This window comes from Temnothorax nylanderi, unplaced genomic scaffold (genome assembly GCF_030848795.1).
Source record: "Temnothorax nylanderi isolate EJ_2023f unplaced genomic scaffold, tnyl_v1.0 TNYL_tig0131_pilon, whole genome shotgun sequence".
Lineage (NCBI taxonomy): Eukaryota > Metazoa > Arthropoda > Insecta > Hymenoptera > Formicidae > Temnothorax > Temnothorax nylanderi.
Genome location: NW_027249193.1, coordinates 415,582 through 429,478, shown reverse-complemented (window position 1 = coordinate 429,478; position 13,897 = coordinate 415,582). Strand labels below are relative to the sequence as shown.

The 13,897-nt window shown below is 43.8% G+C and overlaps 1 protein-coding gene across 7 annotated transcripts in view; it reads left to right on the top strand.

The window, feature by feature from the left end:
- Brat (brain tumor) overlaps positions 1-13,897 on the top strand; it is a 106,775-nt gene that overhangs the window by 72,539 nt on the left and 20,339 nt on the right. For all 7 annotated transcript variants that reach the window (XM_071713903.1, XM_071713902.1, XM_071713905.1 and 4 more), the window contains one exon: positions 2,404-13,897. This exon is cut by the window's right edge and continues 20,339 nt beyond it. In XM_071713903.1, coding sequence (XP_071570004.1) covers positions 2,423-4,984 — 2,562 coding nt within the window. In that variant the 5' untranslated portion in view covers positions 2,404-2,422 and the 3' untranslated portion in view covers positions 4,985-13,897. The remainder of the gene's footprint in view (positions 1-2,403) is intronic.

Here is a 13,897-nt window from a genome sequence, read left to right as displayed (position 1 = left end):
TGCAACAGTGGGGTTGCAGTGCTTCGATAACGGGAATTATCCTCGCCAAGGACACGTTCCTGCATCCGTTTCTCCCCGCGATCCCCGTCGCATTTTTTATTCAGACGCTTCATCCCCCTCGCGGGCGAGAAAGAATTAACTCCTCCCGCTTCCTCCCTCGTTATATCCCGTCGCGATGTGTGATTTGTCATATGTATACGATCGTTGGAAACGTTCTCTATTCTTTCCTCGACGATTCCCGACAATTGAGAAGTGCATATTCAAAGACAGATGTTAAGATGAAATGAAGGAGAAAACTGCGTAATGCATAAAGTAATAAATTCTCATATAAAGTCATAAATTTTTCTACGTATTTCAGATTTTATTTCAAAAACCAAACACAAATGAATAAACGGAAAACGTGATCGTTATTTTCATAGCTCACCAGTTTGAATTATATATAATGGCTATTGAATTGCATTCAATATATAATATACGAACAGATTTAACTTCAATATTTCATAAAATATTTTAGCAATTTGCCTCTTTCATTGTATACTTCACATTGGCTTCTGACCAAAGTTATCCATGATTATTTTTGTTAATAAAATTGTATCTTGATCGATAAATCTTGTCTAAAATCTACTTCTATCTTGCAGCTTCAATGGAAAGTTAAAAGAGCTGACTGTGTACATCAACGCAAATAATTTGTCTTATAAAATACGCGTATTTAGGACATTCTTTGCGTGAAGTTATTCAGCTGGAAGATATACATATACATACATATATTGTGCGTATATGTATGTGTATGTATACACATACACACGATTTTTATACGTAAACTACACAATGGCGTGAATTCTCGCTTTCGGTGAGTTCACCACGCGTTCCCCGCGACTTCCTTGGCCTCGGTATGTTAAACACGGCTTTCCGGCGACCTCGGGCTCCACGGACACTTCCCTCAGGAGCGTTCACCTTTTATCTCGGGAGTTAATCGAAATTCTTGCACGAAGACGGCGCGGCGCGCCCGGTCGCGCTAGCGAGCGAGGACTCGCTGGTGCAGTAACTTCAGAAGCGTTTCCTGGAGCGCGCGAGCAGATGCTCTTTGTTCTCTTCGCCTCTGCGGTTTCCTCTCTCTTTCTCTCTTCCTATGCGGCTTTACTATCTTGTTTCTATTCTCCCACGCTGGCTCATTTCTAATAACGTCGTTTAGTTTTTGATTGCTCATTTAAATTAAGAAATATGAAACGACCCGAATAAAGGCGATTTTAAAGAAAAAGAAAATCTCAACGTCATTTTCTTTATTAAATCTTTCTGCGTCGATGGAACAGAATAATGTCAGCCGGTTGAAGCATGAAACTTCTGAAAAATGATATTTTCACTTAGCACGTTGAAAGACTTTTTTCCTCTTTCTCTTTTTCCATTCGTTCTCTCTTTTTCTTCCTCGACGTTACCTCTTACTCTTTGCTCCTCCTCTTCCTCCTCCTTCCGAGCGTGGAAAAGCGAGTGTCGTCGCACGGTATCCGATAAATTCGCTCGACCGGGTGGGAGAGAAGTACGATAACCTTCGCATTCATGACCTTGGACTCGCGGTCTATACCAGTCCTCCCTCGTTCTTCCTTTTCCTTTGCCGCCGGCGCGCGTCGTTCCCTTTCCTCCGGCCGATCTCTCTCCTCTTCTGACTGCCAGGTGAAACATGGCCGTCCGGCTCGAGCGATTTAATTAGAGGGACCGAAGCCTCCTGCTCGTCGCGCGAGCCGCGCGAATAACCGCTGCGCCTCAGGGGTGCAGAGGAGAAAAGGTGGAGAGATAGCCAGACGTGCGCGTGGGAATTGCAATAAAAGAGACCTTTAAGATAGGAAACGCCGTAATAACGATTAATCGCAACGACAACGGCGGCTCACTCGAGGAACAGCCGACGAGAGCGCGTGATAGTTGAACGTTACGATTATTATATTATACTGTTATTACAGTAGATACTATTACCAATGAGACGCATAATGTTATGATATTCTTTCGTTATCACGAACTCTATCGTGGATGAGATGAAATGTACGGATAAATTCGCTTATTACTTTTAACAAAGCGCCATTATTAAAATTTCATTTTATATAAGCGTGCTTTACATAATAGGAAAAAATATAGATACATTGATTATATCATTATGTTGATGCGGTGTTAATAATTGATGATTTTAATAAGGGTTGATCATCAATTTGGTGGAAAATTATAAGTTATAAGAAAAAGAGTCACATAAACGTAAATAGAAAAATATTTATTTAAAGTGAACACATAATTGTCGAAATCCTTCAAATAGCGACAGTGAATTTTTATCGTTGAAAAAATAATTTACAATGTTACGACGTTCTACGAAACAAAATGTAGTAATACATGATATAAATATTGGTTATTTTCTGCTTGCAGGGATGCCGGTTGATTGAAGATGGCCTCGCCGACACCCTCACTGGAATCGCGCGCAAATTCCCTCGGGTCCCCGGTCTCGCTGTCCCCAGTAACGGTGAGCGGCAGCTCGCCGCCTGCTAGCGACTCGGCGATCTGCGACGTCGACAGCTGCGACTTGTGCCTCGACGCACCAAAGTCGGGCGAAGATCCGTGCCCGCGCTGCCGGCTAGGTAGCACGAGTGGCACTCCCATTCACATCCGTTGCACCGGCTGCAAATCCGCTGAAGGCGTTGTAGCTGGCGCTGTATCGCGTTGTTACGATTGTGATCAGTTTCTCTGTCCAAATTGCGTGATGGCACATCAATACATGCTCTGTTTCGAAGGCCACCGGTTATTGAACTTGGCCGACTCCAAGCTGGAGACCGTCGGCAGCGGTGGTGGCGGCGGCGGTGGCGGCGGCGGCGGAAATGGTGGTGGTGGAGGAGGTGGCGGCGGTAACACGATCACCGCGACAACAGAACTGCCTAAAAGCGCCTGTAACGGTAGCAGCGGCGGCGGCGGAGGTGGCAACAGTCTGGTTATCAACGGCACCGGGAACAGCAACAACGGAGGCAACGGGGAGAAGATACACTTTTGTGGACGACACAAGCAGGAGATAATCAAGTATTTCTGCCGGAGCTGCAACGTGCCGATTTGCAAGGAGTGCACGTTGACAGAACACGCAGGACCGCTACATGACTGTGCCCACGTCTCGGAGGTAGGCACACAACAACTGGAGGCGTTGTCGCGGATCGTTCAGGAGTGTCGCTCGAAAGCGGCGGACGCGCGTGCGGCGGTCAAAGCGACGGACCATAACACCGCGATACTACAGGTGCAGTATCACAAGGCGCAAAATGAGATCAACGATACCTTCCAGTTCTATCGATCGATGCTAGATGAGCGCAAACAGGAGCTGCTGAAAGAACTCGACTCAGTGTTCTCGACGAAGCAAATCTCCTTGAACGTGCTCTCCCAACGAGCCAACGAGATGGCGGACAAGATGATGCAAACCTGCGATTTTGTCGAGCGTGTAACCAAGGTCACCACCATTACTGATTTCCTCATGGTCAAGAAGATCCTTGAAGCCAAACTCCAAACGTTGCTCAGTAACATACCAAACACGGATATAGCCAGTCAGACCGCGGATCTCGAATTCGTCAGCAATTACCAGGCGATACAGGTAGGAGTGAGAAACACTTTCGGCTACGTTCGGAGTAACAGTAACAGCGAAAACAACGCCGGTTCGATCGGCAAGCAGCCACCTATCGCGCGACCTACCGCTCTGTCGAGCAACGGCATTGGCAGCGGCGGCGGCAGCAACATGAGCAACGGACTCGGAAGCGGAGCCGGTCCTTTGGGCGGTCTTCTCTTAGAACGGACTTACAGTAACGGCCTGATCTCCTCCAGTATGAATTGCGGCTCGTCGTCATCACCTTCCTCGATCGACACTGTCAGTAGCGTGATCTCAAAACGTTTCAGTTCAGCTAACAGTCTCGGCCCGTTCTCCACGACGATCAGCGACGTGAATCTGAATGGCATGAATGCCAATCCGTACGAGAAATGGAGCAACGGCGGTAGTGACACTTATCCGGTCGTGACGACGAATGACCATTTCGCGATGCCGTCGGTAGCCGTAGCGACGAACGCCGCACCGGGCGATTCCGTCCTTGACTTGACTTCGAAACTGATGTCCGCCACCGCGATATTCCCGCCCAAGTCGCAGATCAAACGGCAGAAGATGATTTACCATTGTAAGTTTGGTGAGTTTGGCGTGATGGAGGGTCAGTTCACCGAACCATCTGGCGTCGCGGTGAACGCACAGAACGACATCATCGTTGCCGACACGAATAATCATCGCATCCAGATCTTCGACAAGGAAGGCAGGTTCAAGTTTCAATTCGGCGAGTGCGGCAAACGCGACGGCCAATTGCTCTATCCAAACCGCGTCGCCGTCGTGAAGACGTCCGGTGACATTATCGTTACGGAACGTTCGCCGACCCATCAGATACAGATTTACAATCAATACGGTCAATTTGTACGCAAGTTCGGCGCAAACATCCTCCAGCATCCACGCGGCGTCACCGTCGACTCGAAGGGACGGATCGTTGTCGTGGAGTGCAAAGTGATGCGCGTCATCATCTTCGATCAGACCGGCAACGTTCTACAAAAGTTCGGCTGCTCGAAACACCTCGAGTTCCCGAACGGCGTAGTGGTGAACGATAAACAGGAGATCTTCATCAGCGACAATCGCGCCCATTGTGTCAAGGTTTTTAACTACGAGGGCGCTTATTTACGGCAGATAGGCGGTGAGGGTATCACCAATTATCCGATCGGCGTGGGCATCAATACGCATGGCGAGATACTAATAGCGGACAATCATAATAATTTCAATCTGACCATCTTCACGCAGGATGGCCAATTGGTCTCGGCCCTTGAGAGCAAGGTGAAGCACGCGCAGTGTTTCGACGTGGCGCTAATGGACGACGGTTCGGTCGTATTGGCCAGTAAGGATTATCGGCTGTACATATACCGCTATGTACAGGTACCGCCGATCGGCATGTAGAGCAGCGACGCGTCACGACGACGACGATGATCGTCGTGCGCCAAATGTCAACATTTTTCATCGTGTCATTATCGCCATCATCAATGCCGCTCTTCGTCGTGCGACGATCGCGGGACCACCGCGATCTCATCGATCTTTCCTCTCACCTACGTTCGCCTGTCTTCTATCGCTTCACCGCCAACGCTCGCGCGCTCAACTCACCACCTCCGTCATCATCAACTCATCACCTTCTTCACTCGCCCCACCTATGAGACGTTTCACGGAGAACCGCCGACCATGAGAAAAGAAGCGCACCATTTATTGCTCCATACACGACTCTCAAAGAGATTGACACCCGAGCGAGTGTCGTTCACGCGGCAAGAATTTGGGAGTCCCCTCGCCGGAACTTTCCCGAGGCGCTCCTCTTGTGGACTCTGCCGAACGACGGATATCATCGACGGTATGCGAGAAAGCACGCGCGCGCTTCCCTCGATAATCCTCCTTGCGTTTCCGCGAGCCCTCTTCGTCCCGCGTGGACGAGCGGAAAGAAAGAGGAGAAACGCGTGATGCTTTGTGTGTATGGCCCTCGCGACGCTGGGCTGTCGAGGACCCGTAAACAAGAGAAAGAGAGTGAGAGAGGGAGAGAAAGAGAATGAGAGAGGACGTAAATCAACCCTGCCCCGACAAATTCGCGCGCGCTCCTTTCTTCGCGCGTACGCGCCGTATATACGCGTGCGCGTACACGATAACTTACTTGTTAATGTTGTTATAATACTGAAAATACTGTTGTTGTTGTTTAGTTGTAGAGCTCGCCGCCGCTAGTCACTTCCCCCCCTCGCCTTCCACTCTCCGCTCCTATTCCTTCACGCCCGTTACCACTCTCCTACTCCCTCATCCCCATTGTCCACACTAACCAACGGTCCTCTCTGAGACCTCGTCCGACGATCACATCAGGAAACGTGTTTCCACTCGTCACGACGACATATGGTCTACACTTAACTAACACAATGCATCGGGTCGTTACGCGTGCCCAAATTCACGCGCGTTCACCACATTTTCATTACTCTCTTCGACGGTGGTCGATCGCGGCCGTCGCGCTCGGGTCACTTCCGGTCATCGCGCTTCAAAATATCTCCCCCCAAATGCCGTGCGAGGTTCGCGAGGAAGGTCCGTTTCGTTGACAACTCGTGAGAGGATCCATTTCGAGATCCACGCGAAATCCAACGATTTTGCGCAAATCGCCTTCAACAGGTTTGATCTTGTCCCACGGGACTCGAGACTGATTACCGTGAGTATTATATGGGCTTATTACTCCGGTAAGCTTCGAACTAGTTCGTACATTGTCAACACATCTTATCTGCGGTCTTCGTTAAACGATTTTGTTTCCCAAATTGTTTGTACTTTATGGATCTCTATGGACAATTGTTTGATCTTACTGCGTAAGACGTCAGATTGATCCATGTGTTGTCAATGCGTTTGCAGAAATGGTTTCAGAAATAGTTGGAGAAATTAATAATTTCGTCATTATATTTCGATACAATGTAATATAATACGTCGACATATTTGGGTAACAGACTCGCCGAAGATTGTTGAGGCATGTATGGGCGCACTTGGGACTGTGCTGATTATCCGAGATCAATTGATCCAATATCATTCGTGAAACGCGAGAATCGTCCCGCGGATTCTAAGTCACCGGACGACAGGACATTTTATATGTTGCGGATAGATCGGATCCCGTTGTTGAATTTGTCCTTCAATTCCGTCTCTCCCCTTCGTTTTGTAACGGTTATCGACAATTCCTACGGAAACTCATTCTGAGGTGCATTTAGTAATTATGACAGCGTTTCGTTGCACGGTCATCGGGCGCGTTTATTTTTTTTTTGTCTCTTCAATTATATTATTATTGATTAGTTTTACTTAATTAATTTCCGCACCTCTTTCCCAGGACATTCGTCTCACTCATTTTGTCGCTAAATCGCGTCGACCCATGTTAACTTTTCGGTCGTTACAGCAAAATTACTTTTCTCACTCGATTTACGTGATAAATTTAATTACCACCTTTATCGGCGAGTATGTGCTGAGTGCTTATCGACGGTATCGTTATTCATTATGTTTAAATATAATGTCGCGATATGTTTCGGAGTATTAGCGAGGAACCATTGTACCAAGTAACATTAACGCTTAAATACGAAATAAATTCATTTATAGATAACGTAAATAATTTTAATAGGGATTAAAGATTGTTTCACTCACGGAGACACGCAAGAGAATCGCAAGAGAATTTATAAAGACCTGAATATAGTATTATAAGAGATGAATCTCAAGGAAAAAAATAGGATGCTTAGCGTTTGATCCAGGCGTAAAAAAAGCCGATTGCGTATATCGGTGTGTTAAGATCGTCGAAGCTAATTCTCGGCTTTCATAGCAAAATAACGCAATCGTTTTAACGTAACCACTATCCTCATCAACGATTACGAAAGCAGAGGACGAATTTTGTCATCGTCTTCTCCAATTTTCCATTTTACGGCAAAAACCCTCTTCCTTTTTCTTTCTATTAGCGTAGTTAGTATTGTAGCGCATATAGTAGTTATTAGCCGTTTTTAGCGATCGTATAAGACTTTCCTTTTTGCTCTGTATCTCGTTCTCTCGATAGTTACGTTGTCACAGCCTGATGCAACTTTTGTTCTTCTCTCTTTTTCATTTGTGTCGCTGCGCTTAAAAAAAAAAACAGAATGCGTTGTTGCTGCTGCTTACATTCTTATAGATTTTGACGAAACCACCGTCTATCCCAACCACCAGCGATGAGAATTATCACCACTACCATCACCCTCCGATTTCTACCCGACTGCCACGCTGCCGTTTTAGGTTAGCGTTGGCATCTTTTTCACTCGAAACAAAAAACTTATAGTATTAATAATATATTTTGTTGGATGGATCGTCAATCGCGGAAGTCGTCACAAGTCTCCGCCGCGCGACTCCGTGCATGTTTGCTATTATTATATTTTTTATTAATATTATTCTATTATTATTCTATTATATATTATTAACGTGTTGCGACTTTCGATTGTCGATGCGAGACGTCATCCAACGCCCTCCGTATTGTGAAGAGAAAAAGGCTAGCTGGCATACCCTAACGACCCTAATTACTACGGTCACGAAGATTCGTGGATTATGTCAGGATCTTCGGTCGTCGATTGCTTCGCTCGCGCGAACATCGATTCGATTCTAGAAACTCCTTGGGCTGATTTAGTTTTCTCGCGCTCAATCGCTCGGGAAAAAAAATTATCACGCCACTTAGAGAATATTAAGAGTTTTACACATGGAATAATTAGTAAAATTCTTTTAAAGATTGATTCTTCACGATTCGATCGAGTATTGAATATTATTTCAACTCAATGACAGATTTTTAAATAAAATAGTAAATTAAGGTAGTAGTATAATGATCGATCAACAGTTGACTTTCCGCAATTCTATTGGACAAGTGATAACTAAAATTCAATGTTTCCGCATCTTCGAACAGTTTCGTCATCGATCGTAATCGAAGATCCTGGGATAATTCGCGATGATTGCTTGATTTGGTAGTCGAATCTAATTGCACGTTTAGTTCAGCAACGTGCTGACATTTACGAAGTCGGATTGAAGATTCATGACATCTGATTAAGGACTTATGATTTGATTTGAATATGTTTGATCCTTCGATCAATCTACTGCGAATTAAGTGTTCGAGAAACACGAGTTGTGATCTAAACATTTTGTACCTCCTGCAGTTCGTTATTAAGAAATATAAAATGCGAAAAGAGAAAGGGAGCTGTAATCAAAAAGTTTCCATGACGATTATGTGAATGTTGCGAATCTTATAACCGACGTTTGTAAATTAGTGAGTATTTAGGTAGAGACACGCGAATTATGATGCACGACAAACGCTCTGTATCATGCGACAAGTGTGTTATGATTTGACAGATACGGGCACTAAAATAAATGTTGAATCGTGAATCCTTTAATTTTTGCGCGCTTAAAGAGTTGCAATTAAAGACTACTGAACCAGGTGATCGTCGTTGAATTACGTCCTTGTTCGTCCGAGGTAATTCCATAGACATTCCGTAAACATTTCCGATCTTCCTTCGAGTCGCGCAAACGCTCTCAGAATCATATCACGGATCACTTATGCGCACATGTCGTTTGCCGTCTCGAATAGAGGATTCGATATTATTTTTTACCACAAATTCTGGACATTTTCCGATTGGAATGTCCTCGTTACGAAGACAAACTCTAAGGACGGACAAGGAGGATGGAAATTAATTAACAGGGTACCCGGAATAAAAATAAACACAGCTCATCGAGAATTATTTGGATCATTCTCATTTTTCTTCATATCGCGGTTTTGTTTCGATGTTTTTGTTTTAATCTTTCGATTAAGCGCCATTCTTCCGCATCGACTCAGGCAAACTGTCAAGCTTTTTTTTTCAACTTCTTGATTCGTCAAGCTATTTCAACTTTAGTCGATCGCGCTTCCGCGCCTTTAATTTTTTAAATAACTTGACAAAGACGGAATGCCAAGAGAACGACGTGAATGGATTATTTGTAAAAATTCGAAATCTTCTCTAGGAAGGGGAGGGGGGGTATTAATTTTGGGAGAGAAAGGGGGTGCACGAAGAAAGTTGCACCGTCGAGACGGCATCACAAGGTATCTGTCCATTAGTATTTATATCACATAAGCATGTGTTGATCCCTAATTAACATTACTGTCATTATTATCATTATTATTGCTATTATTAATTAGTTATTATTGATATTTAGTTACTATTATTATTATTACAATATTCTTATTAATCAGTTATTATATCGATATTGTATCGTATTAACGCGTTTGACGCGAGAACCTAGGAGAGACGATGCGCCGCCTTGCCAGCTAGCCATCACTACCACTTCGCCGCTCTCATTGTCAATAATAATCGGCCGTGAGGCGCGCGCACACAAGACAAGAGATTAAATTCCATTCCTACGCATTACTCCCAAAGTAAAAGCCCGCGAGATGTATGTACATGCGTGTGTGTATGTGTATATGTTACTACTGTGCCTGCGTGTGTTTTATATATGCGTGCGCGCTCGCATTGCTCGCGTTATCACCGAGAATGAGACGCTCCGCGATGCGCGCGAGAGATGAGAACGAAATACCGTTTCGACACTGTCACTTTTCTTCTCGCTGTCAGCCACTCTTTTTTCCTCTTTTTTTTGTACTGGTTTGTTATGTTATTATTATTAATATTATTATAATATTATTGTATTATTATTTTTAGATGATACAACTCGATTGTTCTTAATTTAATTGTAAATCGTATTTTTGTTTGTTTTTTAGTTATTTTTTGTTGTAAAATGCTTTTTAATAATATTTTCAGTTCACATTACGAATGAGCCGCTGGTCTTATTTTTATTTTCTACATCTCTTGCCTGCTGTTCCCCGACAACGATGGCCCGGTTCGGAAAATCAATATCTCCCTTTTGAGGAAAGTCCATTTTGAAGCATCGAATCTAAATGCAACTTTTAAGAAAAGTCCACTGTCAAATGGAAATGTAATTACTGATATACAAAATTTGGGAACTACTATTTTTTCTTGTTACACATAGATTAAACTTTTTCGCATACTCGTATCACAATACGACGGTGCGAATTGAGATTCAATTTTTATTATTTATTATATAAATGATAAAGAAATAATAATATTTTTAAAACACTGGTATAGCAATCGAAATAATATGATTATTCATTGTTCCAATGATTTTTCTTGGTTTTTTCTTATCAAATATTAACATTATCTCGAAGCAACATTTTTCGAACCGGTTCGTCGATATTTTTTTGCCGAGCAATCGGATTTTCATTTACGTATTATTTTCATCCTTATAGGCGTATCATATCCGCGCTTTAACGCAAGTATAATCGACGAGAGAACCTGCCCCCAATGAAGCTTCCTCGCCGATGGTGATCAGTACATTCCACTATAACGTGTGCGTTACGTAGCACTATGTTCCTGTTTGATTATAGATGATGCAGTATAGTCTCTATAGATCTCTTAGCGTAGCTAGTTGTTTGTTGTCCACCAACACGGTGTCCTCGTTACGTAGCGTAACCGCTGGGCTTTCTCAAGCAATTTAAAATTACATGAAAACAGGAAACGCTGTCAAAAACATAATCGAATTTTATCCTTTATTTAAATCGACTATTTGAATTATTTTATGTACTATTTCTTGATTTGTTTTAATTGTTAAAAATTATTAACTGATTACTAATTAATTTATATTATTTTACGGTGATTTTCAGTATCTGCCATTTCTTCAATTTGGCCTGTAAAAAAGTAGGTGCTTGTGTTTTTTTCTTTTCATTTTCAATATTTTTATTTTAAATTCGAAAATCGTTTGAGAAAGATAAAATTATTCTATATTGTGACAAATGCCAAAGATGATAAGCAGAAGTGATGTTGACAAGTGATAAATTAATAGGAATCTTGAAAAGGACATTTAGCCAACACCTTATCGATCGATATATTCAAGTCGAGGAATGACCAAGCCAATTGTATTCTCTCGAGTTGTTAAATTTTACTTAACTTGTTCTTAGCACACGTATTCCTCTTGATATCTTAAGTGCGAAAATGTAACGTGAGACGAAAAACTCGATCAGTTCTTGACCTAATCCCCGGTATCGAGTATCCAGGCTTTTCCCGACAGTTCCCTTTCCGCGCGACGATCTCCTTGTGACGGACGATCAGCAAGATAAAGAAACGAAATTGAGAACGACGAAACGAGGTCTCGCGAACGGGGAAATTCCCGCGGGCGAGCGCAAGGCCCTTCGGCGGCACTCGGCGTGACGTCGTGATCGCCGGTGAATTAATAATAATGAGAAAAAAAAGAGACGAGTTTTTAGAAACCTATAGCGGATTATAGATGTCACATATATATTTTTGTACGTTCGCAACGCGCGTTAATTGTGTGCCGACCACGCCGAGCGCCACCGACTAAACGCATGCAGAACACCTGTTTCCTTTGAATCGAGAACACGAGGAGGGATGGGCCTGCCCTAAATCACCTTGGCTTGCCGCAATTTTTGCGGCAACGTGAAATCATCTGTGTTGCGAGTAATTCGATCTCCGGTCGAGGGTCAGAGGAAACTTTCCCCATGTGGAAGAAGAGGAGAGGAGACGAGATCGAAAGCTTAACGACAAAAACGATATCCGTGCATTTCGAAAGGAGGGGGAACCTTTTTTTAACTATCCACACGACGCCACACACTTGAGACACAAAAGCAAAGACAGCGGCGCGCGGCGACTCTGTGTAACTTTCGCGAGAAAGGGAGAGAGCGAGAGAGAGAGAAAAAAAAGAAGAAGAAAAGTTACATTCTTCCCGGGCCCAAGTAATGTTACTTAACGAGTAAACAAAAAAAGAGCAACTGTGAAAGTGAGATGATGAGAGAGTGTGAGAGAGAGAGAGAGACACTTTGGGGAGAAAGGGTATGAGAGGAGGAGAGAAAGAGAGATTGAATGGCTGATCGCTATTTTTAACTCGAGAAAAAAAATACCACTCCAAGTATTGTTGCATGCCTAGTTATATATTGTACTTGCTGCCGAGCTGCAGTCTCTCTGACACCACACGATGGATATTACGATGCTGTAAACGAAACGCCGTGGAGAATCGGCGCGTCGCAACGTCGGGCTCGGTAGCACCGAATCGGCTGGCTCCGGTCGATCGTACTTTCGTCCTCTACACAGCTAGGTTATTGTAATTTAGCGAGGCCGCCGGATCGCGCTGACCGGAGTCGATCGTGGTGCGACCGTGGGCCCTTGGGCGACATACGCGATCGCGAATTTCCTAGTCCGTAAGCGATATACGCGAATTAATTATTATTATCGTACGCATATATCACTAGCATGATTAAACGTGGTGTATACGTATCCGCGCGTGACGTGCGCCAATCGACGACGATACGGATTACAAGGAGGTCCACGAATCGAAAACGAGCGTGCGCTATTAACCATCAAGTTTCGAATTTCTTCGAAGATCGAGAAATTCGAAGGGGAGAAATTCACGAGATCGTTAACGTTATCGAGATAAATTCAGCTCGAGAAACTCGGTCACGTGTTCGGTGCTCGAGTCTCTCGACATGATCTCATTGTTCTCGACTATGCAACTCTGGAAAAGTACGGTTCGAAGAAAAAGATCACGGGAAGGTTTCGTTGAAAAATCCATTTCAAAACATTTCCCGATAAAAAGAAAATCATTACAGGGGACTCGCCTGCCGTTGACCGTCCTTATGAAATCAATTCAAGTCTTGGTTTTGCAATCGTGATCAAAACGGTGATCTGGAAATGAGAGAGTAGCGAAGTACGCAAGCGCGGAAAATGACGCGAATTGCTCCATAATGCGAGTTATAGGTATGAAGAAAAGGGGTACGGAGAGGAAAAAAGGAAGTTGATGCGTACGTTCGAAGTACAAAGATGGCGAAAGGTTCTTTATTATTATAGCCTGATCGACGAACAAATTATCAGGCCGGTCGCGTCGTTCTCCTCTGGAATTTAAGTAGATCTTAAGACGTTACTCGATGTTGAATGGCTAGTTATCGTTAATCGTTGAACCGCCCTTGCTGCTTACTTACCTTGGGAAAAGTTTTTAATGGATTGTCCGTATGTTGAAGCGTGAAGGTGAAACGACGCGACCGGCACTCCGCGTTTCCATTAAGAGAATATCTCTTCACGTCTTTTTTCTCCTTGAAGAATCGCTATTCCGATCTTCCGATACGCCACTCAAGTCTTCTCTTTTTTTTTACCCTGAGTTCTATGTATAAGATTTTCAAATCTACGTTATCAAGCCCTTTGTTCTTTACATATGGAATCTTTATCTTTACTCTTATGTACATACTGCTCATTCGATATCATTTTATCCGTTTTG